Source organism: Leptinotarsa decemlineata, unplaced genomic scaffold (genome assembly GCF_025532065.1).
Source record: "Leptinotarsa decemlineata unplaced genomic scaffold, Ldec_3_MD MMD2_tig00026307_RagTag_RagTag, whole genome shotgun sequence".
Classification (NCBI taxonomy): Eukaryota; Metazoa; Arthropoda; class Insecta; order Coleoptera; family Chrysomelidae; genus Leptinotarsa; species Leptinotarsa decemlineata.
Window position 1 is genome coordinate 11,560,416 of NW_027412681.1, and position 12,508 is coordinate 11,572,923.

Sequence of the window (12,508 nt, forward strand, 5' to 3'; positions counted from 1 at the left end):
TAATGAACACCCTGTATATACTGATTCGAATCAATTTGTATGGCTTCATAAGGCAAGGTAAAAAATAATTTTTTGACAAGACTATCAGTAAAGTACCTAATTTTCAGAAATAAAACATACGGAAAGAATTATATACACGCTCAAAAAATTTTGATAGTAATAAGCAAAAAAAATTATGTCTAACAAGACTTCGAGTGAAATACAACAATTATTGAGCTCTGTACTACAGAAGACATATAAAGAGGTTATATATACAAGGCCATGTCAATTTGTTTAGTCGTAATAACCGGAGAAAAAGAATTGCTTGAATTGCTGAGATAGATATATATATATATATATATATATATATATATATATATATATATATATATATATATATATATACCATATATCACCATCAAATAAGAAGAACAACATCACTTCAACATTATTTACATTTTGAAAAGTTATCAATAATTTTAAGCAAGGAAACCAGTCAAATATCCAATGTGTTATAAAAAAAAATTTCAAATAAAGAATTGAAAAAGTACATACATACATACATACATACATTTATATATATATATATATATATATATATATATATATATATATATATATATATAACCGCAGACACATGTTTCTGGCTTTTAGCCTCATCAGCGCGGTGCAGCCAGTTAGAAGACCTAGAATTCCCAGGGTACATCTAACATGACCACGTAGACAGCTATAGCTACCTGCGTGACATCCGGGTCCAGGATATAAATACAAAGAGAGATTTTATCGAGTGGGTATGATATAAAAATCAAAAATGAAACATGAAACGTGGTCATGTTAGATGTAGCCTGGGAATTCTAGGTCTTCTAACTGGAACCACAAATGTGCGGTTGGCTTCTGTTGTTGACTCCGTGTGTATGTGTTGTTGTTTCCTGCTTTCGGCAAACAAGTGTTGCCCATCTTTACACTTGGCTGCACCGCGCTGATGAGGCCAATAGCCAAAAACACGTGTCCGCGGTTTGCCCCACTTTTGGAGTGTTGTGTCCACGTAGGCAGCTATAGCTGCCTACGTGGACACAACACAATGTAGCCTGGGAATTCTAGGTCTTCTAACTAGAACCACAAATGTGCGGTTGGCTCCTGTTGTTGACTCCGTGCATATGTGTTGTTTCCTGCTTAGACAACCAAGTGTTGCCCATCTTTACACATGGCTGCACCGCACTGCACCGCGCAATATATATTGTTATGAGAAGTTTGATGTTGAAAGTTTGAGTAAATCAGAAATTTCATTCTGAATATTTATGAACAATATAGGCTAGATACTTCACCTTGGTTTGTAATATCTTATTTTTATTTTCTTAGCAATGGTATAGTGCATAAGACTTCAATTATGAACCATTTCAGTAAGAGTTTGTTTCAAAATAGTTCCAAACAGCTCAATATTCATGAAACCATTAATCATCAGTTACATTCTGCTGGAATAGATTAGAAATAAACAAAATTAAAATTAGAAATTTATAAAACAAAGATTGTCAAAAATGATTTTAAAGTTGCCTATCTAACCAGTAAATAAAACACTCAGTACATGAATATGTTGCAACTTATAAATGACCAATGAGAAGAGTGTAATGAAAAGTAGGTGTCAACAATTCAAGAAGTAACAATTTTAAAATTGAAATTATAAAAACTAAAAACCTAATATAAAGTAAGGTTATCAAAATTGGTAATTATTATTATGATTGTATAAATATTAGTATAATTCATTAATATAAGAAGTGTAAATTAATCAAAGTGGGGAATTTGGCAAATTTCAAATTCATTGTCATGGTAAAGAAGTGAGTGTTAGGTTGCTATGGTGAATCAATAAAAGGAGTTGAAAAAAGATTTCAAGAGGTACGACACGCAAAATTTGTAAGAGCCAATAAAATCTGAAATTAAATAGAAAAATTAAAACAAACCTGTTGCAAGCAGTATATTTGAGATACAAATACTAATTTCACAACAACATAGTGGAAACTTACCTGAGAATTAGTATTTCTGGAGATCCTAAATTCAGCATCCAAGGACCCATATTGTTGAAGCAGGTCCAGTAAAGGTATTTAGAAACCTTGTTTCAAATCCAACGAATAACCAACTTCACTGAGAAAACAATTCTGAACAAATTCTAAGTTCACAATCACATATTTCGCCACTTCTTCAATAGGAACTTTCCTGTGCGCAGTAGACTATTATTTGCATTAACATTTGATTATAAATGATATAATTTCATTCCAGAGGACATAATATTGATAAATTATTGATCAGATGCAAATTCAGTCATATTTGGCAAAAGAATTCTTTGTAACTATATTTATCACGAAATATCAAATAAACACAAAATTTACGTGTGTAACTTTCCGGTAAAGTGGAATTAAGACCACAGAATAGTTACAGAGAAATTCTAAATTATATTTGTATATTTTTGACTGATTATTCATTAGCATAAGGTATTTCGTCGCAGATTAGGGTAGAACATAAGGTTGTATCTTTACCAGTATTCAGTTTTTTTACATTTCAATTTGTTTATTAAATTCTCTTAAAAAAAAATAAAGATACAATTATTCTAAAAACCTTTCCAAGAACTCTACCTTGGGCCAGAGAGTTATATGATCTGCAAACCGACTGAGCTGGAGCTAAGAAAAAGAATAAAGCTAAGAGATTACAATTACTCTATAAAATTACAATAAAATATATCATCATGGCTATAAATATATTATAACAATATATATATATATATATATATATATATATATATATATATATATATATATATATATATATATATATATATATATATAAATATATTATATAGTTATTGTGATTCTTATATAATCAGAAATTATTATTGAATAACGAAATTAGTTAGCTCCCTAACTATATTAATAATGGGGAGGTGTTGGAACTACACCAAACGTTTCGTTCACTACTGCTGCAAACACCATTATTGGTATATGTGTTGACTGCGAGGACTAAAGTTGAATCTCGAAGTCTCGGTAACGTTCGTTACTGTTTTCTCAAAAAATTGAAATTTCTCGATAACATTTTTAGGTCTTGTAGTATTACTTTCGATAATATCTCACTATCATACATCCCTTGTATATTCCTATTGATATTTCGTTAACTGCAGGTAATATCCGTAAAATTTATTTGTGTATACATTCGACATTCTCCCCATGTCACAATACTGAAAAATATTGAAAAGATAACAAAAGACACTTCCTGTGAGCACATAATTTTCAAAATTGTCCTCTATTTGCTTCTCGTGTTCTTTTTGTAGAAGAGAGCATGTAGGTTGTAGGTGTTATGTTTAGATATTGACTTTACAATTTTTACGGCGAATCTAGAAAGAATAAACGACATTATTGTCAGAAAATATAAACGGCATGTAGAAGTGACCCAAAGCCATTATGCCGCATTTGTAAAGACATGTTTCCTGACTTGGTTTTCAGTTGAGAAGAACGATGGGATAATAATGAGCTGGGAATTTACAAAATAAAATTTTTATTCGATGCAGGGTTTCGGAATATTTGTAAATATTTTCAAGTGCAGATGCAACACCTCAAAAATGTCACTCTGATGAGACAGGTAAGTATTAAAAAAATAGAGGCAATATACAATACGTTCCGGTTAAATTGTGCCACCCTTTGAATGAGTCATTTGGTATTGAAACTATAAACAATCGTGGAACTTGTCAACTTGGTTTTCAGAGGGACACTTTTCTACGTGAAAATGAACCTCTTGTCTCACTACTGCAACTCTAATGTCGACCATTAGACCAGATAAGACCTTATAGACCAGGGCTTGAGCCTCCAAAAGTGGTAAAAAATTAAAAATAATAATAGTAGGATGAAATCCATTAGAAAACGAGGAAGATATGATAAAAATGGAAGAAAGAGTAAATTACGGCGATCTGAGTTTGAGAAATGGAAGGGGGTGAGTTTTTGAGAGTAAAAAATGGGTTATCTCGATTTTCGGCAAAACTTCAAGTCCTATGAAAAAAAGGTAAATGGCAAAGTTGTAGGTAATAAAAAGATACTTTTTGAATACAATTTTTCCACATAATCTCAAAATTTATGTGAGAAATTCAAATAACCAAATTTTTGATATTTATGTTTCAAAAAAATTTTTTTAACGAAATTTGGTGAAAACTTACCATTTTATGTCCCAAATACAGTGATTTATTTGATTTAAAATATTTATATTTTCATCTTATTTTGACTTAATATCAAAAAAGCACCCTAATTTTCAATCGAAAATTCTCGAGTCGAAATATCAGCTTTTTTCTAGAAGTCGGTGCACTTTTTGTTCGTTGAAATCTCCACTTTCTGGGGGTCTGAAAAAATATACATTACTATAGTAAATGTTCTCTGAAAATGCAAAAAATCGAAAAAAACTCGAATTCGAATTTTTTTTTATCATCATGTTCAATTTTGAGCTATTTATTAAAATTTACACTTTAATTACCCAAAAAACATTAGATTCCATGTTACATTGATGAACGAAAAAATTGCAAATCGAAATATAATATACTACTATAATTAACAAAAAAATAAGTTATTAAAGTTAGTATTTAATAAGACATCTACAATATTTTGAGAAGGTTGTAGAATCTTCTTTGAATAATATCTATAGATGCCTATTTATTGCTGTTTTAAAATAATTCAAATACCTGAGTGACCTACGGAAAATTTTAGCACATTGAAAGGTATTTCATAGAAAAGTGGGGAAGGAGCTAGGAGATGCAAGTAAAGGAAATATAAAAAAAATGGATTACAATTAATCAAATCTATGTATAAATGTGAAAATGAAAAAGTAACACTGTATCAATAAGGATTTCAAAAATATCAATTGGCCAAAATTGAATCATCTCTCATTTAGGCGAACGTTCAACCCACAGAAGGAGCAGCAAAACAACATTGTTACAGGCTGGAAGCAACATCAACGTGGCTATATGCCCAAATTTACAGAAAAAGACTTAATTCCGAAAGTATTGCTCAAAACCCTTTGCTGCAGCTGTGAAACTGGATGTAACAGTTTAAAATGTGGCTGTCGAAAACATGGTTTAAAATGCACAAATTTTTGCTCAAATTGTCATGATTCTGGAAATTGCTCGAATATGGAAGAAAAAACCTACGAGGAAGTTAATGATTCAGATGAAATTGTGGATGAAGAACCAATGCAGACTGGAGATAATAGTGGAGACAAAGAAGGTGATGGTCTTGAAGATGTCGAAGACCAATTAAAATTGGAAAGGTTTGTCGAATCTAACGATGAAGAAATGCCGTCAGAGAGACAAAAACTAATGGATAATTGTTTAAAATTCAAGATAAGGTATTTATAAATAACTAGATTAACGTTTTAAAAAATATTAGGAATAATAACGTAATCAGAATGAAGTATATTTATATTTTATGAATGAAGTGAATGCAATTAGAATTTAACAAATAAACTTTTTAACTGAATAAAATTGCAGCAATTATATTTTTGTATGAAACTGTACACAATGCATTTAAAAAAATCGAATTTGAGTTTTTTTTTATTTTTTGTATTTCCTGAGAACATTTACTATAGTAATGTTTTTTTACACCATCAGAAAGTTGAGATTTCAACGAACAAAAAGCACACCGAATTTTTGACGCGAGAATTTTCGATTGAAAATCAGGGTGATTTTTTTATATCAAGTCGAAATAAGATGAAAAAATAAATATTGATGAATGATGACAAGATAATTTTCATATATAAACGCGCCCCTTTTACCCTCACGGGGCGCCCCAGTCGGAATATTTCAAAATCCTTCCTCAGTGATCATCTGAGACCTGAAAAGCACCCAAATACCAATGAACCCAAGCACCTAAATACATGAATGGGTGAGTGTTAAGTCAGTGACTTTCGCATTTATATAAGTATAGATTTAGAAAAATGTTTAAGCGTCCTTTCATTAGTTGTTTGGTTTAAGATTTTTTTTTATCGTGCTTAGGTCATTTAATTTTGACAAACTCCAAGAAGTTTTCATCACCAATCATTTGTTTGTAAGCCTTTCGAACTGATAGCTCTGTGATATGCATCTTTTCGCTGAAAGTTCATTTATTGTAGGCAAGATATCTATAGTTTCTGATGGCAGTTGCAAATGTTTTTTTGCTAATAGGTATATGCAAGACTAATATTTTATGTTATTTTTATAGAATTCATAATTTGTTATGATGGAATGCAAACATTTGTTTTTCACACTGAGTACCTAGTTCATTTATGATCATACTTTTCTAATCTTTTATTGTATTAATTGTAACAGTAACTGGCTGATTACCCAATCTCGATAACCCGATAAACTTATAATCCGCTTTGGCATTGATCTTTTAGTCCTAAAAGTGTATTCCTCATCTTCAGTATGTTTTTTTCTTTGTAGGTGCAGTGTTTCAGTAGAGAAATAATAACCAATATACCACAACGAATTGCCTTTCTTAGACGTATTGGTGAAGAGGACCGACACTAAATGGGAAACATCTGTATATCGAAAACCCACTCACACAGGACAGTTTCTGAACCAGAAATCCAACCACCATCAATCGACTAAGAGAGGAATAATCAAGACTCTACTAGATCGTGCTTTCGGGCTCTGTAATACGAAGGAAGGTCTTGAAAAGCAACTAGGCACAACCAGTACTTGTACTTCCCTACATCAGAGGATTATCGGAAAGGGTAAGAAGGATTGGGTCCAAGTTTAATATCAGGACCTGCTTTAGAACACTATCCTTAACAGCCTCACAAAATCCAGGCCACCAAACGTGGACTGCGATTCCAAGATTTGCATTTACCGGATACCCTGCGAGTGCGGAGAATCATACATCGGTGAAACTAAGAGGGCATTGAAAGTTCGCATTGCCAAGCACGAGAAACACACACAGCGAGGAGAAACCAGCAAATCATCAACATAACATCAAGTGGGCTCAAGCTGAAATCATCCACAAGGAAGAACACTGGTTTAGGAGAAAATTCAAAGAAGCTCATCAACATAACATCAAGTGGGCTGAAGCTGAAATCATCCACAAGGAAGAACACTGGTTTAGGAGAAAATTCAAAGAAGCCGCGTATATGTTGTTCAACAACGCATTTAGTCAAGCTAGCGTAGAGATACGTAACATGTGGAAACCTCTGATCGAGCTAAAAACTACTAACTCCCTCAAAACGGTCATCTCCCGCTAAAACCAATTAAGCGGAGAGAGGGAATCGTTATTTTTAACACCTCGACACGTGTTTCGATCACCAAGTGATTATCTTCGAGAGGAAGAATAAACTGGAGACTTCCTTGAACTAACGCTATTCATGCTATACAGTAAAATTTACATTAATTCTTTATATAGCTGAAAATTGTTTTATATATAGCTATAACATTTATAAACATTAAACAGAAATAATAGATAAGGCAAATTGTAGAATTAATTTAGGTGTGGTATACCTGTATGGTATACCTGTATAGCATAAATAGCGTGAGCTTAGAAAAGTTTCCAGTTTAATCTTCCTCTTGAAAATGATCTCTTGGTGATCGAAATACGTGTCGAGGTGTTAAAAATAACGATTTGATGTTGGGAAAAACCTCCAGTAATTTTCAATTTTATAATTGATTCCACCTTAAAACATAAAACTTTAATTTAGCGATTGTTATTTCTGACATGGAATCCCAACATAAAACACGAAACCTAAAAGTAGAAAATTTGAAAATGCATTCGAATGGTCCATTAACAAAATTCATTTGTATATTCCCATCACTTGTCATTTGTTTTAGAATGATGTCAGCAATGCGTTCCACAGCTACATTCAACATATCTCAAAACCATGTCCAAATCCAATCCGCAGTGCCGCTTGTCACTGTAGTTTCACAGCGACAACCCTGGCAAATCCGAATTGGGTTGCCGCAATTTGTCAGAGATTATTGTCATGTATTGTGCTTTGTCAAACACCGTACGTCTGTGTGTATGAGCTGATGGTAATGTATTACGTAATTAAGTACCTCGCAGTCTGTCTCCCTCTCTCACAATCTGACTGTTGGCCAGCGCCAGCAAACACGCAGAATTAGTGTACCTTGAATCGTGTCTAATGAATATTTACATATTATAATTCCAACACGCCAATCATGAGCCGTGATACTAGTTTCTGCTGTAATCGACATAAAGCCGATATTGATCGGGGATGGGGACCTATTTCAACTTTAATTGTAAACTAGTTATTGTCTCCGCGGTTTCATACCCTTGACCTGATGATGTTAATATTGTGATAATTTGAAATTGATTTGGATTCGAGGTCTAACTTGGCACTGAAACCAAAATACATACGTTTTATAATCGTTTCAATGTAATTATGGATGCCACCTTTCAGAAGGAGGAATCTTTACAGTTGGGATGACAAAAAAATGCGCATCCTTCATTAATTTTTGCATACGATAAGTCTTAAAATTGAACGATGATGTTATTGCTTTAACAACCTAACTTTCTCATTAGTTCGGACTTCCATTGTCTAATTAGATTCTAATTTGCAACTGTATTGAATTGTGTGCGGAGAGATTGGTAGCAAATTGCCAAAAACGACTCTCCTCGATTGAAAGATAGCAGATTGTCTCTGGTCTGGATTTCTGGCCATACTGGCTGGAAGGCAATGAGGCTGCTAACTCCCTTGAAAAGGAGGGTGCTGCAAGCAGCTTCATCAGACTAGAACCTGTCATTGGCATGGCTTCAGGCTTTGCCAAACAAACATTGAACACGTGGATGGCAAGAAGGGGGGATGAACCTCGATGTATAACAGGCCTTCTTACGGGTCACTGTCGTTTGAGCCATCATACGCAGAGAATCAGACTGTCGGAAGACTGTGTGTGTCGTCTATGTTTGGAAAATGATGAAACAGCAGAGCATATACTTTGTGTCTGCCCCGCTGAGGCCGAATCAGGTATTTAGAGTTCGGCAGAGCCGTACTCTTATCATCCGACCTGAAAGACTACTCACCATACAAACTAATCGGCTTCGTTTAGAAGCTGGTTTTATTTGGTCTAGTGTAAATGGGTGTGAGCAACAATAAACCCTCGCGGGTTGCGGTGGAGGGTCGAATAGACCCACTCACTTTGGACCTAACCTTACCTAACTATTATTCGAGTGTGAGAGTCCACGTTGCCGAGCACAAGAAAAACACACAGCGACTCATCAACATAAGATCGAGCGTTCCCAAGCTCAGATCATTCATAGGAGAAACATTGGTTTAAGGGGAAGTTCAAAGAAGCTGCATATATCTTGTCCAACAACGCATTCAGCCAAGCTAGCGTAGATATACGCAACATATGGAAACCTGTTCTCAAGCGGAAAATGGTCAACTCCTGCTAAACCGGTGAAGCGGAGAGTGGGACGAGGGGATAAGTGAAAGCGCTCGAGTCATCTCACGGAGAAATAGTCCAGTCATCACCCCAAGACGATTGTGTATACTAACAAATGAAACGTCGTGAAGTAACTTGGTTTAAAAACCTTTTCAGTTTATTTTTGATTTTTTACCTATTTTAATTTTTGTTAATTTTTAATTTCTTTCTACTCTGTAGTCATTTTCATTTTGTATCTTAATCATTTTATTCGTATTTACATTTCAGGTTTTATTGCTTACTATAATTGATATAATAGCTATTCACTTAAATTTTATTTGTTTCTTCATATATTTCAAATCATAGTAGAATCATTAGACAATGGAAGTCCAAACTAATGAAATCCATCAAGGAAAATTGTCAACCACTTCCAAAAAAACCTTACCTTTTAATGAAGAATTACTATTATTCGCTAATAGTGAATAATACGATTATTATAATACCATTTGGGGTAATTTTCTTAAAATTCATCAGCACTTATTGATTTTCCCGTAAAAATATATTTTATATGCCATTTTCCAACTGGGATTTTTTGGCAATTCAAACTTTTCATTTGTTTGAAGGTGATTGACAATGTTTCGTGATGAATTTCACTAGTTCGGACTTCCATTGTCTACTATATAAAATGATTTGAAATCCCTGAAACAAGTAAAAAAGAATAATTAAAAAAGAATAGCTGAAAGTAACAATTATATTAAGCAACAATAAACCTGAAATGAAATGATAGTGAAATAACCTACAAGTAAAAATATAATAATTGAATGAATAAAAATTAAAGGAATGAAAAAAGAAAATAATAAAAAAGTGTAGAGATTCCAAGTCACGTTAGTTCACGACGTTTCGATTGTTGGTATCTACAATCGTCTTCGGGTGATGACTGGACTGATTCCTCCGAGAGATGACTATTTATAGGTCGTTGAAATACTTTCACTTTCTCTGCTTTCCATTTTCCGCTTCACTGATTCCGTGAGAGATGACCGTTTTGGCGGGAGTTGGTCATTTTTCGTTTGATGATGGGTTTCCATCATCTGGCCTGGCTGAATACGTTGTTGGACAACTTGTCTAGATTTTTACTTCCCTTAATACAACCATTACAAGGAAAAACATCGTCTTTTGTGAAGAATTCAAGGCATTTTGTCGAACTACTAGGGTCAATTGAGGTTACACAGGAAAATAAACTAATTAGTTTCGACGTGGAAAGCCTTTACACCAACGTTCCGGTCGAAGAAGTACTCCAAATCATACAGAGAAAGCTATCCGAAGACGGGAACCTGAAAGAGAGAACGAATCTACCTATAGAAGTAATTATGGAATTACTAGGATGCTGTGTACGAAACTGTTATTTCCAACTGAAGGACGAATTCTTTACACAAGATGAGGGACTGCCAATGGGATCGCCACTTTCACCAGTCATAGCCAACATATATATGGAGTGGTTTGAAACTCTGGCCATTCAAGAAGCCCACAAGAAACCTCGAGTCTGGTTGAGATATGTTGACGTCACCTTCATAATATGGAACCATGGGAATACTGAACTAGACGCCTTCCTGAAACACATCAACAGCGTGAGACCTTCCATCACTTTCACAATGGAGAAGGAAATTCACAACGAATTGCCATTCTTAGACGTTTTGGTGAAGAGGACCGACACTAAGTGGGAAACATCTGTATACCGAAAACCCACTCATACGGGACAGTATCTGAACCACGAATCCAACCACCATCAATCGACAAAAAGAGGAATCATCAAGACTCTATTAGACCGTGCTTTTGGGCTCTGTAATACAAAGGAAGGTCTCGAGAAGGAACTAGACATCATCAAAAATGATCTTCAGCGGAATGAATACTCCAAAGCGATGGTAGAAAAGACTTTGGCTAAAAGACAGCAGGAGCCTCACAAGGAAAAAAACCGTCACAACCAGTGCTTGCATTTCCCTACATCAGAGGATTATCGGAGAGGATAAGAAGAATTGGTTCCAAGTACAACATCAGAACCTGTTTCAGATCCGGTAACACTATCCGTAGCAGCCTCACGAAAACCAGGCCCCCAAACGCGGATTGCGATTCCAAGAATTGCATTTACCGGATACCCTGTGAGTGCGGAAAATCCTATATTGGTGAAACTAAGAGGACATTGAATGTTCGCATTGCCGAGCACAAGAAGCACACACAGCGAGGAGAAACCACCAAATCAGGAATAGCAGACCATGTTTGGACCCTTACAACACAACATCGAGTGGTCCCAAGCTGAGATCTTGCACAGAGAGGAACATTGGTTTAGGAGAAAATTTAAGGAAGCCGCATACATGTTGTCCAACAACGTATTCAGCCAGGCCAGCGTAGAAATACGAAATATATGGAAACCCATCATCAAACGAAAAATGACCAACTCCCGCCAAAACGGTCATCTCTCACGGAATCAGTGAAGCGGAAAATGGAAAGCAGAGAAAGTGAAAGTATTTCAACGACCTATAAATAGTCATCTCTCGGAGGAATCAGTCCAGTCATCACCTGAAGATGATTGTAGATACCAACAATCGAAACGTCGTGAACTAACGTGACTTGGAATCTCTACACTTTTTTATTATTTTCTTTTTTCATTCCTTTAATTTTTATTTATTCAATTATTATATTTTTACTTGTAGGTTATTTCACTATCATTTCATTTCTGGTTTATTGTTGCTTAATATAATTGTTATTTTCAGCTATTCTTTTTTAATTATTCTTTTTTACTTGTTTCAGGGATTTCAAATCATTTTATATAGTAGACAATGGAAGTCCGAACTGTTGAAATTCAAATTTTTCAGTATTTGATACTTTATAAACATTAATTTGAGGTTGAAATTTACAATTACGATGTAAAATTTTTTTACTGTGAAGTATGAAGTGTCTACAGTTTATTCGTTGTGAAAAAAAATATTTTTGTTGTATACGAGTATTGAAACCGTAGAAACTCATCAATAAATAACATGTAAACAATGTGAACTGCCAAACAGTCCTCAAGTCATTTACTTAGCAAAATTTCGGAATCTGTAGATTTACAGACATTTCAATCGATAAGACTTGGTGCACCTTCAAATATTCAAAAATTACCAAAATGTT

At 34.2% G+C, this 12,508-nt stretch overlaps 1 protein-coding gene across 2 annotated transcripts; it reads left to right on the forward strand.

Moving 5' to 3' along the window:
* Positions 1-1,821: 1,821 nt before the first annotated feature.
* Positions 1,822-11,754, forward strand: LOC141485054 (uncharacterized). Of its 2 annotated transcripts, XM_074180986.1 has the most exons (3): positions 1,822-2,071; positions 6,419-6,711; positions 6,773-11,754. In XM_074180986.1, exon 3 carries the CDS (start codon positions 10,417-10,419, stop codon positions 11,368-11,370), a length of 954 nt encoding a protein of 317 aa, XP_074037087.1. In that variant the 5' UTR covers positions 1,822-2,071; positions 6,419-6,711; positions 6,773-10,416; the 3' UTR covers positions 11,371-11,754. The 2 variants fall into 2 exon arrangements, with proteins under 2 accessions (XP_074037087.1, XP_074037086.1); XM_074180985.1 differs by having other exon boundaries at positions 6,419-11,754.
* Positions 11,755-12,508: the final 754 nt, after the last annotated feature.

Excerpts from the sequence above, each read along its gene's own strand:
- LOC141485054 (XM_074180985.1), top strand. The coding sequence starts at position 10,417 with ATGATGGGTTTCCATCATCTGGCCTGGCTGAATACGTTGTTGGACAAC.